This window comes from Phoca vitulina, unplaced genomic scaffold, assembly GCF_004348235.1.
Source record: "Phoca vitulina isolate PV1807 unplaced genomic scaffold, GSC_HSeal_1.0 scaffold28, whole genome shotgun sequence".
NCBI lineage: Eukaryota > Metazoa > Chordata > Mammalia > Carnivora > Phocidae > Phoca > Phoca vitulina.
Genome location: NW_022589731.1, coordinates 18,263,531 through 18,278,115, shown reverse-complemented (window position 1 = coordinate 18,278,115; position 14,585 = coordinate 18,263,531). Strand labels below are relative to the sequence as shown.

Sequence of the window (14,585 nt, the reverse complement as noted above, 5' to 3'; positions counted from 1 at the left end):
TCTTTCTTTCTTTCTTTCTTTCTTTCTTTCTTTCTTTCTTTCTTTCTCTCTCTCTTTTATGGCAGAGAAGGTGGGAAGGAAAGATGAAATGACTCAGGAGGGATCTCACTCCAGGGACCCATGCAGCCCAGCCTCAGAGCCCCTGCGAAGCAGCAAGAGGTACCAGGTCCGCTGGAGCTCCTGTCTTGGGGGGTGGGCATGTCACCACAGTGGTCACCCAGGGATTTTCCACAGCCAGCAAAAGCTGAAGTACTCAGGAACCAGGCCCAAGATGGGCCAATGTCAACTCGGGCTTTATCCATCAATAACCTAAGAAAAGAAATAACTCAGCCCAGCCTTTAAAATAGGGATGCAGTAACCGCAATTTTTCAGACTAGTTTTCTTACAAGAATCACGGACCATTCCAGCAGGAAGGGACCTCAGAGATCATATGGCCCAATCCCCTCATTGCTGAAGCTCTGAGAGGTTGGGGGCCGGTCACTTGGTCACCAGCCTGCTGGTCCCTCCACTCCAGCTGGCCTTCTAAGGAACCCTCAACCACTAGCCAAACTTGATTTCTTCTTCAAACTAAGCCTCACCAGAGCTATTTATTCACTTGAAATATAAGCTCATGGAAAGTCTGATTTCTCAATCCAAGGCATGAAATGGTGTCCAGGATCACACAACCCCAAATGGACTGAGAATCCAGCCTTGCAGTCCGGAGGCTGTCGGACGTCTGACCACAGTTAGCTCATGGTCCCCACCATAATCGCTTACTGAATGCAGTTATTTTAAGCTCTAATGCAACCTATTTACAGCTCTTCTGGATGGAATGAAGTTACTCAAATGCTTGGCTTTCGATACTCTTAACTTACTAATTTTATGAAACCTTAATATTTTAACTCTTTAGCAAAACTGACAGAGAATAAAAGCAAATAGCCAACTAGAGAGCGCAAAGCCTCATAAACTGTGGCAAAGACAGTTTTTCTTCTAAGCCAGTGGTCCTTCACCAGGAATGCACACCAGAGGCCCTCCCTGCTCAGGCCTGCGGGGCAGGGGTACCAGGACCAGGATGGGGAGAGCTCCAGGCTTGTCTGGGCTGTGTTTCGGGTGGGGTGGGCTGTCCTGTCGGGGGTACTAGGAGCAGAAATGGAGGAGCCTGCTGCTTTGGGAAGTCTTTTTCAGCCTCTTTCCTGGCTTCTTGTCCATTTTCTGGCAGAGGTCTGCAGCGCTACATATCCTGACCCGTCTTTTGCAACATCTGGGAATCCAGAGGGGCCTTTCTCTCCCCAAGAGCCATTTGGGGCCTGGGGCTCTGGTTCGGAAACATCTTTACTCCAGCCCCTTCTGCTCCTTTTGCTTTTCTGCTGCAAGAGCTGCCCTGATGGCAACCACGTCCTCCACCTCCTGTGCCCACGGACTGAGAGCTGGGAGGTGTCCTACATTTCATCTCAAGGCCACAGCCATCTGGAGCACTGTTTATTCCAACTATTAGCTGCGGCTTAGCTGAAGTTGGCGTATAATCTTAGTTTCTCTGTCAACAGCATAGCGTGGTGATTATGAATGGGCCCTGGACCAGAGGCATGGGTTCAAGTCCTGCGCAAGGAATTTCTCTGTGACTGTGTCTCCCAGCTGTGGGAGATTCCAGAACACCCCTCATATGATTCTAGGAGGGTCAAATGAGTTAACATGTGCCTGGCACAGAATAAGCACTAAACATATGTTGGCCTTTATTATTATACTGTTATATTAATTGCAATTCCTTTCTTTGTTATAATTTCCTGACCGTAGAGAGTTTTTGCTTTAAACTAATCCAAACCGCTAATGGTGGAAGAGGAGAGATCTTTGTTCTCTAGTATAACTGGACCCTTTCCCATCCAAACCCTGACAGCAGCACTGATTTCTGAGATAGAGGATTTGCCTTCATTTCCAGAACTGTTTTTTAGGAGACGTTGTCTGCAGTCTTCGTTAAACAGTGTACAGATAAAAGTGCTTTCTTTTTTTTTTTTTTTTTAAGATTTTATTTATTTATTTGAGAAGAGAGAGCACCTGAGCGGTGGGGAGGGGCAGAGGGAGAGGGAGAAGCAGACTCCCCGTTGAGTGCGGGGCCCAGCGTAGGGCTGGATCCCAGGACCCTGAGATCATGACCTGAGCCGAAGTCAGACGCTCAACTGACCGAGCCACCCAGGCGCCCCCAAAGGGCTTTCTTTTAAATGGTGACACATTCCGCCGTCCAAAGTTCCATGACTGCAAAGAGCCGCTCACCTGCCCAGGGCCTCTGGTCTGCGGCCATTTCCTGCTCCCTTCCCCTCGCTCTCTGCTCCGGGCAAACCCTCCCTAGGATCTTGGAAATCATGGAGCCCACTCCTGTCTGGGGAGCTTCTTCCCCACATGCTTGCATGGCTCACCCCAACTTCAGGCCTCTGGCATCCAGCCCAGCGCAAACAGCATCCCTGCCAATCCCCTCCGCCAGAGCAGGCAGCCAATTCACCTCATTTAACAATGACGTCAAGTGACCTGCTCATGGGCAGGGCTTCGACCGAACGAAGTCTTGGCTCCCAGGCTCCAGTCCTCAGAGGTACCTCTGGGAAGTCAAGGGTGGAGTGCGAGGTGGGGGGGGGGGGGGGGGGGCAAAAGCAAAGCCTTCCATGAAGGGAAGTCTGGATGGCCCCATGTCTCTGGTTTCTTGATGCGTTCATTCATCATCTACCCACACACCGATCAGGTGCCGGCTGAGTGCCAGGCAGACAGAGAAACACACAGTGTCTGACCCCCTGCAGCCCTCAGTAAATATTTGCAGAGACAGGAAAAGGGTGAGAACAGACTTGCGCCCTCTGTCTCTCTCTCCTCTCGAGGCTGCCACCCTCATCCTCCTGTGGCTGTCCCCTCGCTGGCTCTCTGGCAGCCTGCTGTGGGCCCGATGGCCGATGGGCAAGGACCTGTTTCTGTCCCCACGGCGACTATGAATGCCTCTGCCAGGTCCGAAGCTCACTAAGTGACTCCACCTCGTGGGCAATAAATTAGGTGCTCAGACAGTGCCAGTTCCTCAGGACCCGGAGCAGCGAGGTGACACACAGTAACAGCTGTTTGTGACAAAAAATACGCAATATGCTTTCTTAATGTCATCACCTCACACCCCGCCCGTGGCGGTGGCCCTACCAGCACACCTGACTCGCTGTGCCCTCGGCCGCTAGCTGAGTCCTGCCCTGGGATTTCCTGAAGCTGCCCTGGTCCGAGTACCTCAGAGTACACAGCAGAGCTGGCCTCTTCGGGCCAGGGACTCTGCGCCACCAGCCTGGGTCACTCTCGCTGCCCTCCCCAAATGTCCCCGGCCGCACCAATCTATCCGCCAGCTCCCGAGCAAGTCTCGGGCTTTGCCCAGGCTGTCCCCGGCCCTCCGGAAACTTCCCTCACCCTGCCTGACCTCTCTTCCTCAGCCTTGGGGTTGAGCACGGGGCTGGCTGGGAGGTAGGCCGTCTGGGCTCAAATTCCAGCTGAGTGGCCTTGGGCACGTAACTGAACCTCAGTTCCCCCATCTGTGAAAGGGGGATGACAGCTGATGCCCCCTCCTCATGAGGCTGTGAAGCCGAGTGAAGTCCCACGGGTAACACGCCTGGCCCCCAGGGCTGGGGCACAGAGCGCACACCCAGACCTGTGCACGGTCACACCCATACCTCAGTCCCCGCTGGATCATTTCTCTCCGAGATAAGTCTCCTGCACCCCCTAGCTAGGCTCTTCCCTAAGGGCAGAGGCCAGGCTCCCTGCTCCTGAGTTGCTGGAATTCTCCAGTTTCTCCTACACAGCTCTGGCACCCTGCTCTCCGTGGGAGCCACCCTGTGCCAGGCCCTAGTTGGTCATGCTGGACCCTATTCCGACAGAGAAAATCTAGACCAGCTCCTGGCGCTGGGTCCCCCTCTCTCCCTCCATGCACTGCCCCGGGCAGGAGGCGGCCGCCCCAAGCACTGCCAAGCGCCGCTGGCCCGGCCCAACACCGCGGGATCGGCCGCAGCTGAACTCCGTACTGTTTTTCCACAGGGTGTCCCTGTCTGGAGACCAGAAGCATCCCTCTGGAAGGTCCCGCGAGAGAGACAATTTCTCCACCCTTCGCCCCATCCCCGCCGCCGTTCCACCCGCCGCCCCCCCCCCAAGAGGGGTCCTGTTGATACCGAAAAGATGAGAAAGGAAGGAGAAGGGGGTTCACGTCTCCATCTCTAACCCGCCTCCCACCCTCTGCCTCCGATTCCGCCATCCAAAGTCCCGTTCAGCTTATTCCAAAAAAAACCACTTTCATTTTTGTAGGATTGGCTCAAAACACGGGCAGCAGGCCGGCGGCGACGGCTCCGCGGGGTCTGCGCTGCTCCCCCGGCGCCTGCCCGGCGGGATCACCGCGGGAGCCGCGGAGCCGGCCGGCAACCCCGCTCCTTTCAACACAAAGCTCCGCAGCAAAGTTTTCGCGGACGGGATCCGTAGGAAAACGACCGCTCGGTTAACTCTACAGGCGCGGGGCGGGCGGAGGGGGGAACGCGGCGAAGCAGAGGGACGGCAGAGCGACAGAAACGAGTCCTTGCGGTCCCAACGCCCCCGGCACAAGGCGCCTTTCCCAGTCCCTCTCAACTCCATGCGCACACTCCTGTCCTGGTTGTCCCTGCTCCCTGGCGCGCTGTGGCGCCCCGCGGGGACACCGAGCAGCCAGCCACCCGGCGGGACGCCCCAGTCACCCCGGCCGGGGGCTGCGGGACAGAGCGCGCGGGGCACCCGCCGGGCGCGGAACCGGCCCCGGGCTGGGCGCAAAGCTGGGCTCCGAGGGGGCCCGCGGACTGCTGCTCCCCGGGGGCCGGTGCCCGCCTTTCCCAGCGAGCCGGAGCCCTGAGCACCCCGCGACGCTTCGCCGCCCCTCGGCTCGCCCGGCCGGCCCGTGGGGACCGGTCGGGGCCGGGATGGCGAGAGCCGGGAGCTCGGGGCGCGCGCGCGGGTACCTTGGCCGCAGGCGCCGCGCTGCAGGACGATGACCGGCGGCTGGTGCAGCCTCTCGGAGCGGCGGCTGGCGGCGCGCAGCTGGCACAGGTTGGCGTAGGTGTTGGCGTCGCTGCCGCACACCGGCTCGGGGCTGGCGCACACGCAGAGGCCGGCCTGCGCGCGCCGCCGCACCGTGGCCGAGGCGGGCACCCCGAAGGGCACCACGCACTGCAGCCCCTCGCCGCACGGGCCCTCCTGCAGGCCGCACGCCGCCCCCTCGGGCGCGCCGCACACCTCGCAGCAGCCGCACGCGTCGCGGACGCGGCCGCCTTCGCAGTGTCCCGGCGGCGGCGGGCAGCGCGCGGGCTCGCAGCGCTCCGGGCAGCCGGCGGCGGGGGGCGCCGAGCGTCCGGGCCGGGACGGCTGCGCCTGGGCGGGCGCCGCGAGGAGCAGCAGCAGCAGCGGGAAGCACGAGGAGCGCGGGGGCTGCATGGCGGCTCCGGCGGCGGCGGGCTGGGCGCGGACCGGAGAGCTGCGCCGGGGAGAGCGCGGGAGGGACTAGGGGCAGCGGGTGCGAGTGCGCGCGGCCGTGCGGCCCAGCCCATTGGCCTCGCGGCGGTGACGAGCCGCCTTGGGGACGGGCACGGCGGCCGGGGGGGGAGGGGGCGGGGGGGCCGGCCGGATGGCGGGCGGGCGGCTGGAGTGGGGACGGCCCGCGGCGGGGGCAGGGCGGGCGCGTCCGGGCACGGCGCGGCTGGCGGGGCGCGGGCGGGGCGGCGCGCGGGTCCGCCCTCTCGCGGGGCCCGGTCTCCCGGTCTACGCGCCCCTGCTCTCCGCCCTTCGCGGGCTCTCTCACGCCCCTTGCGAGCCAAAAACTAGAAGACTCTGCGGAGGGGAACCTGCAGCGGCCCCGCGCGTGCGGGCCCGAGAAAATTCCCCAAATTGCCCAGCTGGGGAGCCGCCCCGGCAGCGGGAGGGGCCGCTGCCCGGACCCCGGGCGGCGGTGGCCCCGCTGGCTCCCGTCACGCGCTCCAGAGGAGGGGGACGGGCACCTCTCTGGCGTTGACCCCCGTGTCCGGCACGCGCGACCGTGACTGTGGTCCCCGTGCCGCCGTACAAAGAGGTGGCGCCCACGGGACTGGCGGAAAGCCAACACCCAGACCCACGGTTACATGACAAAAGCAAAGAGCAGAAGGAATTAGAATATAACCATTCGTGTCAGATTCCTTTAAAAAGTTGTTGTAAGGGGGGGATGCGTGCTTGTACACGCACAGAATAGCTCCGGAGCGAGACGCCAGGAGCTGGTGACGCGCGGGGGCGGGAGGGGGGGTGGGAGTCCTGGGTGAGAGAGGGGCTTTGTACCGCCTCAATTTTTCGCCACGTATGATTATCCGAAAACGTTGTTATTAAATAAAAGAGTTCATCTTTGATCTTCCACTTGAGAGCCTTCGGTGCATCCGTTGGGACAGATACAAGTCAAGGCATCACCTGGAGGGGCAGGGGCGACTCCGGAGGTGGATCTCCGTGCCCTGGTGGCGCCAGGCCCGCGGGCGGCGGCCTCCAGGCCAATGCTGAGCGGTCGGACAAAGCTTACGGCTGAGGACCCAGGCGGAGACGGGTTCACACACGCCCTGCCCAGGCAGAGACGCCCAAGGGCGGGTGGGCTGGGAATGCCGACCTTGGGGTGGAGTAGGTGTGGGAGGGTGCACGGAAGGCTTAGGGATTTTGCGCTATTTTTTTGTATTTGGGTGGTTCCCTTGTGCACACGATATTTTTCCAATAAAAATAGTTTTAAAAAGTAAACTCCAAATATTTATAACCACCCTTGCCCAAAGCACCTCCCAAATGTGAGCCATCCTAGCGTCCAGGGTCCAGAAGGGTGCCTGGGACCAAGAGTTGGGAAACAGGAGGTTCAGCAGGGGGGAGTTCGAGAAAGACGTTAGGGAAGTATTTCCTAAAGCCAGAACCTCATCCTTGTGGAAAGGGAGATCTTGACCCAGAATTCACTCAGCCCTGGATACTGGAGAGGGCATAGGTCCGCTGACTGGGGGCGCTGAGTGCCTGGCGAGCTGTGATTACCCCAAAAGGGGTGGATGCCTCTGGGTGAGGGAAGTAATTAACAAAGTTGACCAGCCAATAATGAGTCTCCCCACTGCAGTCCAGTGGGCGGATAAAATAAGCGGGGCCTGTGGTAGGGAATAAATTGGTGAAAACTTTTTGTCCAGTACTGTTATTTTACAGATGAGAAAACTGAGGGCCTGAAAGGATAAGTGACTCCACCAGGGTCACACTACAAGTTAAGAGTGATGCAGCCAGGACCGCATCCTCCACCCTCCAGCCAAGCCGCTGGAGTGAAATAGCAGATTAAAAATAAAACTGCACGCTGGGTGCATCTCCTGTCTTTTTTCCCTAACAGAGGACAAGCCCCTGATGGTTTCACTGAGTCTGCCTCACCCCCTCCCCCTCACTCCATCCTCCACCCCATCTCCTCACCACACACACTTTACTCCCCCAGAGCTGAAAAACTTGCATTCTCTGGTACACACCTTCTCCTGTCTAAAGCCTTTATGCTTTGCTGGTGCTCTTGCCTCCTCCTGAAATGCCCTTCCTCCTCTCCAGGGTGAGTTAGTGTGACCTAGTGAAGCTGCCAGCAGCCATGTCATCTGATGGGCTTGGGAGTCAAAATTCTGCTTCTGGCACTTCATTCTGTGACTTTTGGTAAGTTGTTTAAGAACCTCGGGCACCTTCACCAGGAACATGGTGGTGACTGCGCATCTAGTGACTGAAAAGGGTGTTTGTGGCCACAAAACCACTCCTGTGATGGTTCACAACCTGGAAGGGATGTTCACAATGACAATGATCAGGAAATGCAAGCCACGGAGGCCGTGTGGTTCTTCTGCCAGGGAAGGAAGGTGGCACCACCCCGCTACTGGACCCCATGCTGGTGGTGGCATCAAGGAGTCAACAGAGGGAGGAAGGGAAGACTGAGCCATTCCCGACAAGCAGAATTCACAATGCCCAAGGTTTTAGAAAGACCGTGATCACATCACATCATCTCCCAGGCTTGACTGCAGCTCACCCCCCCTGCTCTTACGTTAACACCAGCTCATCGGAGGGCTCCCTACCCTCGTCCCCCAAGACCTTCAACTCAGAGATGGGGAACTTTAAGTCCCACCGGAAAGATTAGGGAGATCCCGAACAGTCCACTCAGGAGGGTGTTGTGCGTGTGTATGTGTGTGTGCACGTGAGTGCCTCCATGGAAGGACACAGAATAATTCAATCGAAACCTGGCATCAAGAGCCCATCATTGATTGCTCGTCCTTTAATCCTAGCATTTCCATTTCTAGAAGTAATGCTTTGGGTCTGAAAAAGCTACTCTTTCTTTCCTTTCTTCCCCCTCTATTGCCATTTATAAAGACAGTTTCTTACGAGATGCATATTTTTGATACATCATGAAAATTCATTTCTCACCAGGTCTTGGCACAGATTCCTAGAGAAGATTTTTCCAGAGAAAAAGGGGTAGTTCCGAAACCACAAGGGTGAGTTCCCTGCCGGTTTCTCTGCAGCCCAAAGTTGCAGCATTTAAACTTTAAGTTTGGACAAAGTCAAGCCTACTCGTGAATGATAAACAAGAAAACAGCACGGCTGACAAAGCCTCTGTGAGAAAATGAGGGTTCTGAGCTGGTGCAGAGTAACCGTGTCTTCGCTGCCCCCAAAGAGAAAGATCTCCCACTCGGGGCCTCTATCCTCCCAAAAGTAAGAAGGACCCAGAATGGTTGGGGACTCACATTGCCTTTCCTAATCCACAGGACCTAAAACCTAAGGAGCTAGAGTAATAATTTTGACCCTTCCTACAATCTTATAATTGCCCTACTCAGTAAGGCTCAGGGGCTGACAATCCCAGAAAAAGGAAGCCCAGACTTCTTAACCTGACATCCAGAATGCTCCATGATGTCACCCAAACTGCCCTTCAAGCCAGATTGTCCTCTGCTTCCAGGGTGGCAGATATCCATCCCCCAGTTGCCCCTAGCGTCCATTCCCACCCTCTCCATAATAACAGAACCTTGGCTGGGGACAGGCTGCCCCGGTAAAAGGCGACTTCTGAGCCAGTTTCGATTCCCTTCCCTCGGAGAATCAGGCCCACTCCTATTACTCCCGTCGGAAAGTCATGACCTCCTTTGACAAAAGGCACGCCCTGCTCCTGTGTCTCTGAAGACGGTCCCATGTCAGTTCAGTTTGGTTTAGTTCGAGAGAAACTTCTCGAGCATCTGCCGTATGCTGGACCCTCTGCTAGACACTGAGATGCGGCATTAAGTAACAAAGCCCCTGCCCCCAAGGAGCTCAAAGTCTAGAAATTTTCTGCAACGATGGAGATGGTCTCTACCTGTCCAAGATGGTAGCCACTACGTGTAACTAACTACTGAGCATTAGAAATGTGGCCAGTGCAGCTCAGAAACTGAATTTTTATTTGTATTTCATTTTAGTTCATTTAAGTGTAACCCCATGAGTACACCCCGTTAGCTGCATGAAACGAGTGCCTATCACACTGGAGAGAGGGATAAGGACACGGGTGCAGGGTGACCGGAAGGAACTCTGCCCCGAGGGGGCAGCTGGGACTCTAAGGATGCCAACTGAGCTGCATCTTGAGGGATGGGGACCAGGGGACAAGAGTGGGCGCCATGCAGGTGGGGGTCGACCTTATGACTCCACTCAGTTGGGGAACCTTCCAGCTGTCCAGTGTGCTTGGTGGCAGGAGAGGGGTCCCCGTGGGCAGCAGAGGCAGCTAGAGGGGAGCGCCGGGTTGTGAAGGGCTCCTGCTGTCCTCCTGAGGAATTTGGGCTTTACCCTGGTGCTGACGCAGAGCCCCACTGGGCTTTAGAAAGAGATGTGTTTGGGTCGAATCACCTTGGTGCAGGGTGCATTCAGCAACAGACATTTTTAAACAGAGCTACATTATTAGATTTTAGGTTAAGGAGCACTTTGAATTAAACTGAAGATGCAGCTAATGTAACCTAATAGGATAAGAAGTGAAGAGATTCCAATAGCTTGGTAACAAATTATTCATTCATTTCCACATGACCTCTTCGATGCAAGCCCCTCATCCAAAAATACTGCAAATGGCGAGGATGCTTAAAATGTTTTGGGGAACTTCAGAGGCACTTTGGAAATATTAGCATTTCTAATATCAAATCACAAAACATATGAACGTCCCTTAATTAAAGGAGGACCCGTGGGAACCCATCCTGGCCTGGCTCCCATTCCATGTTTCCTGTCAAGCCTTCAAGATCTACAATTCAGATCTTTCATTAATTTAGACTAATCTGTCTCCTAAATCAATTGCAGAAAACCAACGGTCTGTGTTTGCATTAATCGGCTCTTTCCAACATATTTGCTCCAGAAAATTAAAAGTGCATGCCACATGACCAAATTTTTCCACTCTCCTTGACCGTCTTGATCAGACACAAGTTCAAATAGAACCACAGGCAGCCACCAAAGTGTAATGAATGACAGCCTGTCGATTTTCTGTTACTCGGAAGCAGCATAAAAAGCTGACCAAGGTCATGTATAGAACCTGTTGCCTTTTAGGCAGGAACATTTGAGTTCAAATCAAAGAAATTATGAGCCAGAATTTTAAACGTGCTTGTAAAAAGAAATTTTAAAAAACGGAGAAGGGTGTTCAAGCCGTGAGTTATTTCATCATCCAGTTATACAGGCACTAAAAAACACACAAAAGGCCAAAGTTCTGTAAGTATAAAAAAGCATTTACTGAGTTTATTTATCAGGAGGATCTCAGAGGTGCTTGGATGTCAACATTTTAAACCAACTTGACATCGAAGGCCCAGATTCTTTCTCTACAAACTTGCATTGTTATTTACATATACATTGTTACCTATGCAGCCAAATGTTTATCTTTGTTTAATCCCTATACTAATAGGACCATGAGAAATGTGAAAACTGTGAGAATATAAAGATGGTGCCCCTTTCCTAATGGCTATTCTAAAAGCCTTGGCCAGAAGTCACTGAGGGCCGAGGTCTCTGCTTCCATCCATGTAACCCCAAGCCCAACCCAGTAGCTGGAGGGGGCCACCCAGGTGGCCTTTGGGTTCCCCCACCTACCCACATTCTCCCATCCAGTGCATCTTCCTGTTTCCTTTGTCTGGTGCATCCTAGGTGCACTGGAAATATTTGTTGATATTCTTGACTTACCAGCTATAGAGAATATCTACCTTGAATTACTTGACCCAGAGAAGGGCTGAATTCACCCTGATTCTAGCTGTGAGGCCGGTGGTTCTCAAACCTGAGCGTGTCTCGGCACCTAGAGGGCTGGCTGAAGCGCAGATGGCTGAGAGCCACCCCGAGTTTCTGATTCAGCAGGTCTGGGGTGGGGCCTGAGGATTTGCATTTCTAGTAACTTTCAGGTGATGTTGCTGCTGTTGGCCTGGAGACCCCACTTTGGGTAACAAAGAATCTGTGTCCCCCTCCTATCCCTTGTCTGCCTCTCATTCCTGCCCTGCTTGCACGTCTGCATATACACACGCTGGGTGCTATTATGGGGGGAGAAGCATGGCTTCGTTTAGGGGAACAGATAACCAGCCTCAGAGGGGCTTCTGCAGAGAGACCCAGAGCAAGTCTTAAGAGCGAGCAGAAGTTAGAGGCCAGTGGGCGGGGAAGGGCAGAACAGGGACAGCCACTCTTCCCATTTATTGAATATGGAGGAACTCTGGCTTCATCTAGCGGTTTTAATCAGGAAAGGGATGTGGTGAGATTTGTGGGTTGGAAAGACCACCAGGATCAGGGCAAAAACTGGTCTGAGGGATGGGGGTGTGGATGGAGGGGGAGTCTGGAGGCAGGTTCTAGCAGGAGATGAGTCTGGATTTTCGCAGCTGGGATCATGGAGTACGACAAAGAAACAGTTTGCCCCTCTGCCTATAGCCAGCTCCTCTCCTTCCCACCCCGTATCAAGCACAGACTCTCCAAGGGCAGACATGAAGGGCACGTGTCCCACTGAGCAGAATAGACTGACAGTCCCAGGCCCTCCGGAGGCCTGCCTTTCCCCTCCCCCTCCTCAGCTCTATTCAGTCCTGGATAGAGACTGTGTCTCGGGCTAGGGTGCAGGGGCATGATACCATGACAAAGGTACTGTCCCCTCGCCAAGCCAATTGCCCATCTGGTTCAGCTCTAGGAGAGGCATCTTTTCCTTAGTCATACAAAGATGCCTCAGGGGTTGGGCACCCTGAAAACTCTGCCCTAAATGGCTGGTGACCTCGGGGAGGGCATTGTCCTTTCTACGGTCCTCCTCTACAGGAGGAGGTGACAGAGACCCCTGGTGTCCATTAGAATCCCCCGTGGAGCTTTTTCAAAATGCTGACCCCCTGGAATTTGGCAAACCTTGATTAAATTCAGTAAATAATAGTAGTGAGCCAGTGTTGATTTTCTGATTTTGATGACTTGACTGTAGTCGCGTAAGAGAAAGTTGGTTTTTATTTTTGTTTTTTAAAGCAAATACACACTGAAGCATTTAGAGGTAAAGGGCCTTCATGTCTGCAACTCACTCTTAAATGGTTCAGGGTTGGAGAACGAGTGAGTGTGGTTGACCTGTGGGGAAGCCGGGGTCAGGGTAAATGAGAGTTTTATACTATTTTTACAATTTTTCTCTAAACCGAAAATTATTTCAAAATAAAAAACTTTTTTGAAAATAAATAAATTGAATAAAAAACTCTGGAGGCACCAGTAAGCACATGAAAAAGATGCTCAACATCATTAGTCATCAACAAATCAAATGCTCAGTGAGGTTTTGATTCACACCCCCTAGACGCTTGTATAAAAAGTCAGGTGGGAGGATGGGGTGACTGGGGGATGGGCATTAAGGAGGGCACGTGATGGAATGAGCACTGGGTGTTATATGCAACTGATGAATCACTAAACTCTACCTCTGGAACTAATAATACATGATATGTTAATTCATTGATTTTAAATCAAATAAAAAAATTTAAAAATCAGATGATAACGCGAGATGGCAAAAAAATGTCAAGAAATGGGAACCCCCTTACCCTGCTGATGGGAACGGAAAACGGTGCAGCCGCTTTGAAAACCAGTCTGGCTGTTCCTCAGATCATCACAGAGTCACCATGTGGCCCAGCACTTGCACTCCCCGTGTACACCCACGAGAAACAGAAGTGAGTGTCCACGCACAAACTTGCCCGTGAATGCTCACAGCGGCATTATTTGTAATAGCCGAAGGGTGGAAATCACCCAGATGTCCAGTCGATGTGCCATATCCCTGCGACGGAATATTTCTCAGCCATAGAAAAGATCGAAATACTGATGCCCGGGACAAAATCGATGAACCTTGAAGACAGGACGCTAAATGAAAGAAGCCAGTCATGAAAGACCACATATTGTATGATTCCGTTCACATGAAATGCCCACCACAGGGAAATCCACAGAGATAGAAAATAGGTTAGTGGTTGCTTAGGGCTGCAGAGAGGATGGTGGGATAGACAGGTAATCGCTAAAGGGGAGGGGTTTCCTTTCGAGGTGATTGAAATGTTTTAAAATTGTGGTGATGGGGGCGCCTGGGTGGCTCAGTCGGTTAAGCGGCTGCCTTCGGCTCAGGTCATGATCCCAGGGTCCTGGGATTGAGCCCCGCGTCGGGCTCCCTGCTCAGCGGGGAGCCTGCTTCTCCCTCTCCCTCTGCCTGCCTCTCTGCCTACTTGTGCTCTTTCTCTCTCTGTCAAATAAATAAATAAAATCTTAAAAAAAAAAAAATTGTGGTGATGGTTGCACATCTGTGAACATACTAAAACCCACTGAATCGTACCCTTTTAAACAGTGCGCTGTCTGGGATTTGAATTGTATCTCAATAGAATGTTTTAAAAACGCTCTAGGGGGTGTGATGGAGCTTCCCTGACGACGAGTTTTCAGAGTCCCCCGCCCCCCAGGGACTCCAGTGAGCAGTCAGGCTGAGAACCACAGACGGGTAATTTCTATGTGTTGACACCATGGGAATACACGTCTAAACCATCCTGTTCTTCCACAGCCAGAGTACATCCAAAATTCCGTGGCTCTGGGAATTCTATTTGTCTACTCCACAGCCTGTATTTGAATCAGCCAGGCTGTGTTCAGAGGGGCCACCCCACTGCCCTCCCCCCCGCAGGCTGGGAGCCATCTGGAACGGGGCACCTGACCGGCCCATGGTGCCCACCAGTGCCAGCCCCGTGGGGCTCAGGTTGTTGGGTTAGACCGATGCTTGCAACAGCTGCCAGGTGCAGCCCTGAAGTCGGATCTTTTATCTTGATTTTCATGTACTTTCTTCCCTTAAATTGATTCCTTTTTCCCCCCCTTTGGTACCTCTGAATCCCCCTCACCCATTTCGCCCAAACTTGGCTCTATTTTTGATGTGTCCTCTGGCCGTCAGCTGTCGGCACTCCTGGACATCGTGGCACCCGCAGAGCATCATCCCCGATGAATCATGGCCGAGGTACTTTTCCACTGGCCCCTCTCCATCCTTTCTTAAAGCCCTGTCACCTCGCATGGTAGAGACTTGTGTCCCTCTTTCCCGATGGACTCCACTTCTTGTAGGCAGTTTCTGGGCGCTCAAGCCTAGCCCCATGCCTGGCACCCGGTCATTCAGTGACTTCACTACTCCT

The 14,585-nt window shown here is 54.0% G+C and overlaps 1 protein-coding gene across 1 annotated transcript in view; it reads right to left on the bottom strand.

Annotated features, from left to right (window-relative positions):
• Positions 1-5,448, bottom strand: part of HTRA1 (HtrA serine peptidase 1) — a 51,558-nt gene extending 46,110 nt beyond the window's left edge. The window contains exon 1 of the mRNA XM_032423102.1: positions 4,956-5,448. Within this exon, the coding sequence (XP_032278993.1) occupies positions 4,956-5,427 (472 nt within the window). The 5' untranslated portion in view covers positions 5,428-5,448. The remainder of the gene's footprint in view (positions 1-4,955) is intronic.
• Between the last annotated feature and the right edge of the window lie 9,137 nt (positions 5,449-14,585).